The sequence below is a fragment of the Malania oleifera genome, chromosome 13 (assembly GCF_029873635.1).
Source record: "Malania oleifera isolate guangnan ecotype guangnan chromosome 13, ASM2987363v1, whole genome shotgun sequence".
NCBI lineage: Eukaryota > Viridiplantae > Streptophyta > Magnoliopsida > Santalales > Ximeniaceae > Malania > Malania oleifera.
The window spans coordinates 1,634,500-1,647,642 of record NC_080429.1 but is presented as its reverse complement, the minus strand read 5'-3'; the positions used below and the strand labels follow the sequence as shown (position 1 = coordinate 1,647,642).

General features: G+C 33.0%; 1 protein-coding gene across 1 annotated transcript; it reads left to right on the top strand.

The window, feature by feature from the left end:
• The first annotated feature begins 1,916 nt into the window (after positions 1-1,916).
• LOC131145620 (uncharacterized) lies at positions 1,917-3,961 on the top strand. Its single transcript, XM_058094794.1, has 2 exons — positions 1,917-2,539; positions 3,663-3,961. Exons 1-2 carry the CDS (start codon positions 2,305-2,307, stop codon positions 3,758-3,760), a joined length of 333 nt encoding a protein of 110 aa, XP_057950777.1. The 5' UTR covers positions 1,917-2,304; the 3' UTR covers positions 3,761-3,961.
• The last annotated feature ends 9,182 nt before the right edge of the window (positions 3,962-13,143 follow it).

The window sequence follows — 13,143 nt, the reverse complement described above, 5'->3', positions numbered from 1 at the left end:
ATCGAGCCTAGTGTTCTATCGGGCAAAGTTTAGATAGTAGACAGTCCTTGCCAAAGTTGGTAAGGTATTAGACAGTGTTTGTCTCTTTTGGGGATTATAATAGCAGATTATGTTTTTATGTATGTAAGGATGTATATGGGAACAGTTAGAAACTCTAGGAAGTATTAGATGATGTATGTATTTCCACTGTGCATGTTTATACAGACCAGTATGGAACACCCTTTTTTCCTTTGTTTTGATGAGTTGTATATGTATGGTATCAGAGAGATGTATATTATATATGTTTAGTAGCACTCCAGACCCACCTAGAGGGTCGGGGCGCTACATTTTGTATGTACTATTGTGACTAAAGTTCACCAATTTGGTTGTAGAAAAGAGATAATTTGGTTTTAATGCTGCTACATTCAAGAGTCAAGTGAGTTTGAAGTTCAGATTTGGAATTGTGTGGATGAGAAATCAAGCACAAGTCTGTGTTGAATTATTGTGTTATTTTTATTTTTATTTTGCACAATTTAAAGGCCTGTTCACAATAGTTGTCTAATTCAATAGGTTGAAATTGTGAAAACAAAAAAAAACATACCCACTCTATAGAAGTTGTCCATTAGCCTCATGGTCAAATTAAGACAACAACATGTCATAATTTTTTTTTTTTAAATCAATGAGATACCCACTTACCAACAATTTAGGGTTAAAGCTTGATTAGAAACCCACTTGGCAGATAAAAGATGTAAATAAAAAGCAAAAGACAGAAGATGGATCTGATGCATGGTTGGAATTTCGAGGAGAACAAATTGGTAACTTGGGATGGAAGAAATTTGTTAAAGGGAAAGGACTGAAGTTCTCGATCCCAGTGAACTGGTTGTTCTTCCTGCATGTGCTCACAAAGCCTTGGTTTCTTTATTTAAACTATATTAATTAAAAGATAGTTAAACAAAAGAGGCTAGTTAATCTCGATCTAACTTCCATTAAGTTATATTTTACAGGAAAAGATACAAATCTCTCTTGAAATTTAAATTTCAATTATTGGACAAACCTTGAATGATTTTTTTAGACAAAATGGTATATTTTTTTAAAAAAAAACTTTGCAAACAGACAAATATGAAGAGATTTATAAATCTCCCAAAAATCAAATATAAGGGATGGTTTTAAAATGTTTTAAATTTTAAAAAAAGTTAATATCTTTTATTGAAATCTTAAGGGAGGTTCGTGGGTGATGATGAACAAATATGACAAGAAGAGGAACATGTATCATGTGATTCAAGGGTAATTAAGAAAAGTTAATGAAGTACTTGTTACTCTTAAATAAAGATCGTGAACTCTAATCTTTTAAATTAAAGCCACTTATATTAAATTTTTAAGACTCTAAAAAGAATTCCAAAGGCAGCCAAGTGTCACAACCTTTCTTTTTCGTTTTAGTTAGAAATGATCGTTACAAACTGTAGATGAGGAGATCGAACTTGATAATTTTGATATTTTTATGAAACAATCTTATCAAGTCTTTTTAGTTTTCTTGAAAAATAAAACTAATGTTTTTTATTCAATATCTTGTTAAAAAAAAATACTTTCAGTGGACATTTCCTTTGAGTGAGATCTAAAAAAATCTACCAATCACAAAATTTTATATTAACATTTGAATACACTAAAATACTGAAGAACCCAAATTTATAAGACTCATTCTCTAAAAAATTTGGGATAATCAAGACCCTTCAAACCCTTATCTTCTTACCAAAATCTAAAGTAAATTGACCACATTTGTCATACTTAGCATAAAGTAATGCAGAAATGATCCAATAGAAAATCAAACTCAGACCTCTTTTTAGTTTCTTGTCATCCATACCACTAAAGTACTTCTCAACCGACACTTCTTCACTCTTACTTTTATATAACGTGCCTGTATATATATATATAGAGAGAGAGAGAGAGAGAGAAACACATACCATGGCTGTTGTAGCTTAATACATCAGTGGGGAAGTTGTTTGGTTCTCGAGCTGCAGTAGCTTAACACATCAGTGGGGAAGTTGTTTGATTCTCGAGAAATGGTGGCAGACGACCAGGACCTGTTCGAGAACGCAATGAAAGGGCAGTGGGACAAAATCGCGGCGGCGTGCAAAGCCGAACCCTGGCTTCTCGGCATGAAGATCACCAAAATCAGAAGACACCGCCCTGCACATCGCCGTCGCTGACCCCCAATCCGACACCGTCGGCAAACTCATCGGGAGTTGCCTCCCCGAAGGCGACGAATTCAAGGACGTGGCCTTCGGGATCCTCAACGCCAAGAACGAGAACGGCGACACTCCGCTGCACATGGCGGCGGCGCTCGGAAACGCCGACATGTGCAGCCGCATTGCCGGCCGCGACCGCCGCCTCCTATTCTCCCGCAACCTGGAGAGCGAGATCCCTCTCTTCCTGGCGGCGTTTCACGGAAAGAAGGAGGCGTTTCACTGCCTGCATGTTCTCCAGAACGGAACGGATTATTGGTGTAGCAGGAAGAACAATGGGGATACCATTCTTCACGTTGCCATCTGCGGGGAGCACTACGGTAAATCAAACTAGGAGTATTGTTCTTCATGGTTGGATTTCGTGCATCAGGCATATTTCTACGTACAAGATTCGAAGCCCAATAAAAAGTTATTATATTAATATTTAAACTCATTAAATTATTATTATGAAATTATACAAGAAATTTGTGATTCTTTAAGTATTCATATTTTTAGGCTTGAAATACAAAAATATTAGAAAAAATAAAAAAAAATCCATATTTTATATTTGAATATCAAGAAAAATAATAAAAAATCTCAAATTTATGTATTATTAATATTTTTACAAACTTTCATTTTAATAAAATTTAATATAGCAGAATACAATGAAAAATGAGTTTAGTTCTTATTTTATTTTTCTTTTCTTTTCCTATGTAAAATCCTTAATCAAAACGGACTTTTATATTTTAGATGTTAAACATGAGATAGGAAAATTTATATAAGAGATTTGTCCCTTCATGTGTCTATATGTTTGTTTCTTATATTATAAATATATCATAAATAAATCTCTCTATTTATATGTTTGATACTAATGAATATAGAACTAATATATCATATTTTAAATATTTAAATACAAATATATGAACACGTTTAGACGCACTCTATTTAAGTTTTTTTTTTTTTTTGGAATGAAAAAAAAAAAGCATTTCTATTTTAGCTAATGTATTCTCATTGATTTTTTTACTAAAAATATAATTAATTTTGAGGGCAAATTGAGAAATTTAAGTGATGTAGGAATTCTACTCAAGTAATAATAAAATTTATTTGAAACAGAAAATTATACAATGTATAGAGAGTTACAAAATTACAGTGTTCTCAAGTGCAAATTTATTTTTTTATAATTCATTCCTTTGTAATTCATTTTCAAAATAATATTAGAGATCACTAATATCAAAATCTGGTACTTGCATTGTAAACAAATATGATATTTATATTTCCGACTTGTCTCAAATAAGAGAAAAAACAAATAGAAAATGATTCATAAAATAATGAGACCTATAATATATATATATATATTTTTTGGCTTTGTTTATGAATGGATATGTTAATTTTTGGATTGGTTGAAATGTATCATTTTTATTATAATAATTAATATTAGTTTTTTTTTTTTTTTTTGAGTGATAGATTTGGCATATGAGATAATTCAATTGTACCCACAACTTATGAACTCGATCAATGAGAATGTATTTGTCTCCTCTTCATATTATAGCCAACAAGCCTAATGCATTCAGAAGCACTACTCATCTTGAACTGTTTGATCGGATCATCTACAATTGTAAGAATTTTAACTACTATCTCCCCATGTTTTTTTTTTTTTTTTTTCATTTCAATGTCTAAAATAATTAATGCAAGGGATAAAACTCTTTCATGTATAGTGTTTATTCTCAAACATTATTTGAGTCTTATAAATTAAAAGTTTCAAATTCAAACTTTAACTGTGTGACATGATGAAAGGGAATATGAAATAAGCGATAATTACCTTTCATTGCATAGTTTAAGTTCAACTGTCCTTTTAAGGGTTTGTTTGGATCGAGAATTTTATTTAGATAGAGAAAAGAAAAGGAAAATAAGGAGGAAACTTATTTTCCATTGTGTTTTTCTTTTATATTAAATTCTATAAAAAATGAAAGCTTGTTTTTATACTATTAAAAATTGAGAAAAATTAATATTAATGATGTGTAAAACCAAAATTTTATTCATAAATTTGATATATTTATCATTTTCTTTCCTACTTTCCTTGATAACCAAATATGAAATGTAAATTCTTTGATATTTTTCTTTCATTTTCCTAATATTTTCCGAATTCTTAGGGGCCCAAATGAATTAAAAAAGATATTTATTATTATCAAACAAAGAGATTTTTTTTTCTTTTGTTGAAACAACTAAATTTAAAAATTTTTGTAATTTTATGTTTTAACCTTAGAAATAAGTATGAATAAAAGATGATCTATTTTTTTTAGTATAAAATATAAACATAATGTGAGTTTTTGATAAATAAAATAAAAAGAGAGATTTATTTTTTATCTTCTTTTTTCTTGTTTTTGCTATTTGTTTGGATCCACATTCCCCTTGGATTTATACTTTCATTTCTTTTGTTACTTTAAATGCAGTTTTTTTTTTTTATGAATAAATTAATAACCATTATTGTACTTGTATTGTCACGCCCCTAACCCGCAGTTGGGTCCTAGGTGTGAATATAGTAACCTAACCTGTCCTCGTATAATTTAAAACATACATGATACTACATTGAATGGGGGTTCGACCCCGTGGGGTACATGTACACCCTATACACATTCACATCCATATCCATACTCATCAAATACGCAACGAAAATGTTCTTTCTATACATATATCATACCATACCAGAGTCTATACATAACTAGGATATACGTTCTCAAAATACAATACATACTCTGAGTGTTTACAAAACCCAACAATGACAACCCCGGTTACAAAACTTGTACTTACACAAATACTCAACGTAGCTAGTTGACACCCACACTTCCGAACACTAGGATGCTAGTTTCGGCTACCCGAAGAACCTGAAAAACATTTGTATATTCAAGGTGAGACACCTTTCAATAAGGAAGAAAGCAAGTTATATCAGTATGTGGCATGCGAGTATTATTTCAACATAAAACATAACACAATAAAATATAGTACAATATAGTACAATACAGTTCTAGTATTTTTCACAATCCAGTTCCAATACATATGATACCCAAACATACGATCAGTGTCGTCACACTAAGCACCTAATTATCTTGCAATAATCGAAGTCTCATAGCGATAACGTTGCCAGTACAAGCACCCGATAACTTGTGATAATCGAAGCCTCACAGCGATATCGTTATCACTACGGTGTCAACTCACACCCATTGATGACTAGTGAGAAAGATCAGGTAATATTTCACACCCTCGGATATAGAGCAGAACACTCTCGTTCATGGTAATTAGTCGAGACATGATGTCAGCGTACGATAATTAGCTGCCCCTAGCTGATTTACAAAACCTGAAACAATTTTGGAACTCATGTCCCTATACTCATCAACGTGTGGTAATTAGCCGCTCCTAACTATTTTACAAAACCTAAAACATTTTATATATAACAGTTCATTTCACACTTATTTGGTATACATCAAATCCTATCATTTTCAATTCAAGAATACAGTCTAATACAAATATGGGTATGGTCATATCAATACTACAATTTTAATACAACATACGATTTCTCCAACAAAATAGAGATGATACCCGAAACCCCCAAATTTTCCCAAAAACTGCAACCTGAAAATCCCGCATTTTCACCTAATAGATTTTCCCAAATAAGTAGCCAAAATATAAATACAATTGTAAACTACGTGTTTACCGATTCTGATTTAAAAAATAATTGATATAAATAGAATCCCCTTACCTTTTCCCGAATACCAAAATACGAATTCTACGGTTCCAAAGTACGAACTGAGTTCCCAAAACCTAAACATCCAAGAACTATACTTCACTATAATTCTTACTATTACACATATATCGAAACAAAACTGAAATCGGACCCTTACCTCAGTTTTGGGTCAAAACCCGAAAATCCTCGAAACAACTTTTCGATCCACTAAAAACGTAGAGATTCTTCTCCTGATCCACGTGGTAACGTCGGATCGTTGATTCCGGCAATAGACGACTTGAAATCCTAGAGAGAGAGAGAGAGAGAGAAAGTTTTGGTTTCTTAGTAATGAAGCAAGTGAAAAAGATATTTATAAGCCTTTGACCCGGCCGGCCTCATCCATAAGACGGCGTCCTCGTCGACGAGCCGAAGAAGGAAGTTCGTCGATGCCAAGGTGGCCTCGTTGACAAGCCTAAGATTTCAAAATTTCCCAAAATCTCTCGGCATCTCCTTGTCGACGAGCTATTGAATCTTGTCGCCGAGCTAAACAAAAGGCTTCGTCGACGAGCAAGGAAGCCTTGTCGACTAGCCTTACAGATTTTTCCCTTTTAAATTTTCCTTCTCTTTTCCCCATTTATTTAATACACTTATTTGGGTCGGGTTCTTACATGTATAATTTAACATAGGGCAAACGGTTGGTTCGGAAAATTCAGTTAATTAACCGAATTAACCAAAAATTTTGGTTAATGAGAATTGTTAACCGAACTGACAAAATAGAGGGGCCTCACCAAACCGAACCCGACTGAATTACCTTTTCAGGTAATTCGGTTAACTGAATTTAACCGAATTAATTTGAAATTAATTAATAAAAATATAATATAATTGTAGATTTTTTACCAAATACTAATTAATATATTATCAAATTAACATATACTAATTAATATATTAATAAATTAGTATATACTGATTAACATATTAACAAATTAACATATACTAATTTATATTTAAATTTTAATTAATTATTAAATCGGTTATTTTGGTTAACTGAATTAACATTCCTCTTATCGAACCAATTAAGCAAATTTTGTAAAATCATAACCAAACTGACCAATCCTATGTTCTTAACCGAATTGAATTGACCAATTTTGACTAGTTAATTCGTGCTTCTTCAAATTATGCTCACCCCTAGTTTAACTTGATAGTATTTGAAATAGACCTAACAAAATGGATACAAATACGTCAATCTAAATCGAATCTGCCCGCTTTAACCGACTTATAATTGACACGTTTGTTAAATGAGTCAAATATGATTTTCCATTTTATATCCGCCCCATTAGCAAGTCAGGTTGCGTTTATCCGACGGATATCCGGCAACCCGCTTAAAAGCCATTGACTGATCAACCATAAAGCCCAACACTCACCCACCAGTGCCCACACCCCATGACCATGCGCATGCATGCTCCCGCACAGGACAGTGAGATACAATTCACAGCCTCACAATGTTCACTGTTCAGTTATCAGTGCTATAATGCTACTGCTCAGACTCACAGTATAATAAGTATTTATTTTAATTGGTATTGATATTGATAAAAGAAAACTTATATTGAATAAATATCGAAGCAAATTATTTTTAGCTGCATCAAAAAATATATATTAATTTTAGAGGCTTTCTTTAGGAATGAGAAGGGAAGAGGCAAATTTTCACCACCCAAAAGATTTTGATTAAAATTGGTGTTTTATATAAAGTTCAAATTTTTAGTTTATAACATGGTTGTACTACTAACTTAGAATTAATTAATACACAAACTAATTACAATTTATTATAACTTCAATTATTATGACATAAAATAAATTATTAATAAAATTATATTTAGGAATGGCGGCGAGCAAAACGGGTCATGACTCGTCGGATCACCCGTGATCCGTCCGTTTAAAACGGGTTTAGGTTTAGGGATCCTTTATATACTTCATAACCCACCCACGCACTCACAAAAAACCCTAATCCTCCTAATTCCTTTCAGGCTTTCACGCGGGCCGCAGCTCTCTCCTCTCCTCTCCTCTCCTCTCCTGCCACTGTTCCTCCTGTGAACATGAGTGGCGGTTCTAGGGTTTCAATCCCCGACATCGTTCGAAGGATGATTCAAGACATCAAGGAGATTTCTGGTGACCACAGCGATGAAGACATCTATGCAATGCTCAAGGAGTGCAACATGGATCCCAACGAAATCGCTCAGAAGCTCTTGTATCTTTGTCCTCTTTCTATCTCTTTCTAAGTCTCTCTCGCTTTCCATTGCGTTCGGAGTGGTAGTGTTTTTGTTCGAGCTTATTGTATTGCTCGAGGATCTGTAGTAATTGACATTTTTTTTTTTCGAATTTTGTTTCTGGGCTATCTGTTTGGATGAGGCTCTGGTTGGTTCTAGTGACAATGAGAAATTTTGTTTTTCGAATCTTGTGTAACGAACTCAAAAATTATATGGGTATGGGTGTAAGTGGGATCCTAAAAAAATTAAATTAAATAATTAATTAATTAATTAATAATTATTATTAATTAAATAATATAATATTATATAATAATATATATTAAGATAATATAATATAAATATAATAATAATATTATATATATATATTTATATATATAAATATGTTAAGTAACCTAAAGGATTGAGATCCTTCAGGAAACAATTTCCTGAGACCCCCCCTTCTCTTACACCTCTCTCTCTCTCTCTCTCTCTATCTCTCCTAAACTCTTTTTCTCTCCTCAATTTTTCGGCGAAATCTATGCCGATTGAATAATGAAAAATATCTCTGGATTTTAATTTCGGCCACCAATGTTTTAATTGGGGAGATTTCGTGGTTTGGGCATTGTAGGCACCACTTCTCGGATAAAGTAAGAGAAATATATTATGTTAGACATATTTTAAAATATTTTCAATTAAATTTGAATATATGAATTTAATTATATTTATGTGATTTTAATATATACCTAGATTTTGGGATATATTAAAATTAGATTAAACTGTGGGGATTTGATCATATTTGTATTTTGAACTCAAATTGTGTTGCATGAGTATATACTAATTTAAAAAAAATTGTTGAATAAATTATGAAATTATGATATGATTACATATGGCTGTGTGCCGATTATAGACGACTATGTGCCGGGTACAAATGGCTGTGTGCCGAGTACAGATGGTTGTGTGCCGATTACAAATGGTTGTGTGCCAAGTTATGAAATAATCGTTTTATAAAGAGTTATGAAATGACAGATTTTACACAACATTGTAATTATATCAGATTTTATACAAAATTTATAAAATTGTGATAATATTACAGTTGACTATATGAAATGTATTATGTGATAGTAGAATCCTGATGGATTGGTTCAGATTGTGAGTGTAACGACCCTCAATAAAATATAACATAATAAATAATATGGTCAACCTGAACCCGTAGGTAACGGAGACACCTGTTAATCACAGCAAAAACCTAAATAGCAACAAGTATAAAAATCTCAAACATTCATCCATAAGGCATAATACCAGAGTCTACTATAACATCATATAACTGTATTTATATACATCTTCACAAACATCAAACTGATTCTGACCCTAGTACAAAATCTCACCCTCCTAGCGGGGTGATACCACTGACTCCACGGCGGCTACGACCTGCCGGTCACTCAGGGTCTCCTGAAAAATTAATTAATGTTGGAGGTGAAACACATCTCAGTAAGGGAAAATAAACTAAATACAGTTGTGTGGTAACGTGAACATTTAATGCAATTATACATATATAGTACATTTCAAATCTCTGTAAACATTCATCATAATATACTAAATCATCATATACTTTCATACTTGCTAATAAATCATATCGTACGTAATGCATCTGTTATACTGATAATACTAAAAACATACCCAGGATGAAGAGCTAACTAATATCATGTATGACCCCCCATTACGGGTTGTGCAGCCCGAAGGCGGGACCCGACAATGGCTGGTCAACCACTGCCGAGTCAAATATGTCTGTAAGTACGATGGGCCCGCTGCACTTGGTCCGGACTGCAAGGTGGACGTCTACAACTCTACACTGAAAGCCACATCTACTATCCATTTCTCACCCCCTCATGGGGTGGTTAGCACAAGTCTGAACATAAATATATAATCTATAAATAGTTACGGTACTGAGTTCCTGAACTGAACTAAACTAACATCCGAGTTCTGATAACATATAGTACATGGTAATATAGCATCTTTCATAATTTCATAAGTATGACCTCATGCCGAAATCATACATAATACGGCCTCGCATCAATATCGTACATACGGTTTCATACCGATAACATAAATGCGGCCTCGTGCCGATAACATACATCAATACGCCCTTGCGCCGATAATACAAGTACATGGCCTTGCGCCAGAATCGTTTCAGGTATATACTTTTTGAAAATAAATCATTTACCATATATTAGTCAAAATCATCACAACATAACTCATCTTTTCATAATACCTGAAAACATGCTTTGCTCGTAAAATATATCATATCATAATACATTTTACGTAAAATAATATTCATGCCACACATGTGCTGTTTAAAGTCAAACTTTATATTCTAAAATCATGATTTTCTGGCATCTCATACATACATATACATTTTAACATCATAGTAGTATTTTCTCAATCGTAATAAACAAATATAACATATGTTTTTTCTGAAAATAGATTTACTTATAACTAATAATAATTTGCATGAAAAAAAACTGTTTTAGTTTATTCCCTTACCTGACTACTGAAAAAGCCCCTAAAATATCCTAATCTAACCCCCGTAGGATTTCCTGATCAATACCCTAAAATTGAAAACTCACAGTACTAAACTTCAGTATTTCTACGTATACATCATTTCCTATAACTACCATAAAGTCAAATTTGATTTAAAAAGTCTTACCTCAACCTAGGGATGATTTCCAACTTGCTTTCACCAACAATCCGCTCCGGCAGATTTGGAGAGAACTTCCCCAGGAGCGTCGTGGTGACTTCGGATTGTTGATCCAGCGTAAATCTAACCCAAAATTGATGAGAGAGAGAGGGGGCCGAATGGAGGAGAGAGAGAGAGAGGATGAGTTTGCTTAATTATGAAGTTAAAAATCCAGTTTTTGATATTTATAGAACTGGATTCGTCGACGAGTCACGTCATTCGTCAACAAATCCTTCATTAATTTAGTCGACAAAATTCAGTTTTCGTCGAACGAAATTTAGGCCGCTCAAAAACCTCTCTCTGTATTTTTTCGTCGACAAAATTCACTCTTCATCGACGAATTCACTTAAGCCTTTGTCAACGAATCCCCTGTATTCGTCGACGAAGCCCTGATGATTCCCTTCCACTTATTATTTAAATTCTATTTTTATTCGGGTTGTCACAGAAAGCACAATACCGTTACTAGTATGATATGTTAGTACAACCACACTACTCATTAAGTGTTGGTAATGGAAGTCGATTTGGCTTGTGAAGAGTAGAGTTACTCCCTGGAATTTGGACCAATTGGGTAGGCAAATCATACTAAAGACTTGGTAAAGTTTGACTTAGCTTGTAGGCCAGCCAATGTTAAGTCCCGTTTTCAGGCCGCACAACCCGGTCATGTGAGGTTATTACATGACGAAATATATGAATGTCCCAGGAAAAGTTTCCATATATGTATATATAAATTTATGATAGTTTATGTACACAGAGAAATTATTAAACCAAAGTATGTTTTGAGAAAATTATGTTTCCTCGAATAAATATATGTGTGAGTTCGGCTTCACTTGATTTATAAGTAAAAAGTTAATTGTATAAAGGATATGTTTATAATATATTGAAAATTCATGTTGTCACACACTAATAACAATCTATTTCGTTTTACTGAGAGGTGTCTCACCCCATCATTATTAAATATTTTTCAGATGCCATGAGAAGCATAACAGTAATCATACTAACGCAGTGGAAGCGTGGGTGAGATATAAGGTTTTATTTAGAATAGATATTTAATTGAATTATGTTTTTGATGTATTCAGACTATTCTTTTAGGGATATGTGTTGTGATATGGATCGAATAATTAAGATGCACAGCAAAATAAATACAACAAATAATGAAACACACCCAATAAATGATAAACAATAAGAACAACAACAAGATTTACGTGGTTTGGTAAAACCTACATCCACAAAAGTAATGACACAAGAATTTCATTAATAAAATCATAAAGTACACAATACGCTTCTCAAATGATCACTCTCTTGATCAATATACACCCAAAATAACATTTATAATAGTCACTCAGAGGTTTCCCTCTGAACACCCAACGTTCAAAATTCAAAATTCAAAAAAACTGCTCGCAGCCCAGGCGCATTCGTTGACGAGTACAAGAGATTTGTCGACGATCCATAGAAGACCACTTGTCGACAAGAACAGGGCATTCATCGACGAGTCCAGAACTCTGAGATTTTCCTGCTCTTGGGATCTACTTGTTGATGAGCACAGGGCACTCGTCGACGAGTCCCTATTGTGTTGCCCCTTTATGTTTTTCTCCTTCCTTCTTTGTTTAAGAAAACCAAAATATAAAAGCCACACTTCAAACAACAATATGTAAATTGTGATGTTAGAAATAATATTATTGTTGTATTGTGATAATTTAGTATTCTCATAATTATTATGGAGGTCTTCCGCTGTATGAAATATTTAGGTTATTACAAGGGGTATCAGAGAAATTTGAACAAAAAATTTTCCGGGTCGTTATATTTTGTGTCTAATAAATAAAATACAGTATTTTTTTTTAAATGTCATTTTACATGATTTTTTTTTAAATTTATAATAAATAAATTATATATATTTTAAATGGGTGACCCGTGACCCATCTATTTATTAAACGGACAGGTTAGGATTGACATGTGTGTCCCATTTAATATCGACCCGTTTACAACCCACCTGGACCTATTCCTCCCGCCCGTTTTGCCACCCCTAATGGTGGATAATCCGCCATTCGCCTTGAACTATTCGAACCGAATTCACCTAATCCACCATTTAAATGAGTCAAATATAAATTATAATTTCTTTACTCAACAATCGGCCTAATTCATTATGGATTATTATTCTATCCGAACCCTTTGCTAGGTCTATAGTTTGGAACATCAATTTCAGTCATTAGATTTAGACTTTAAAATAGTAACATGTATTGATTTTATTATTACGTG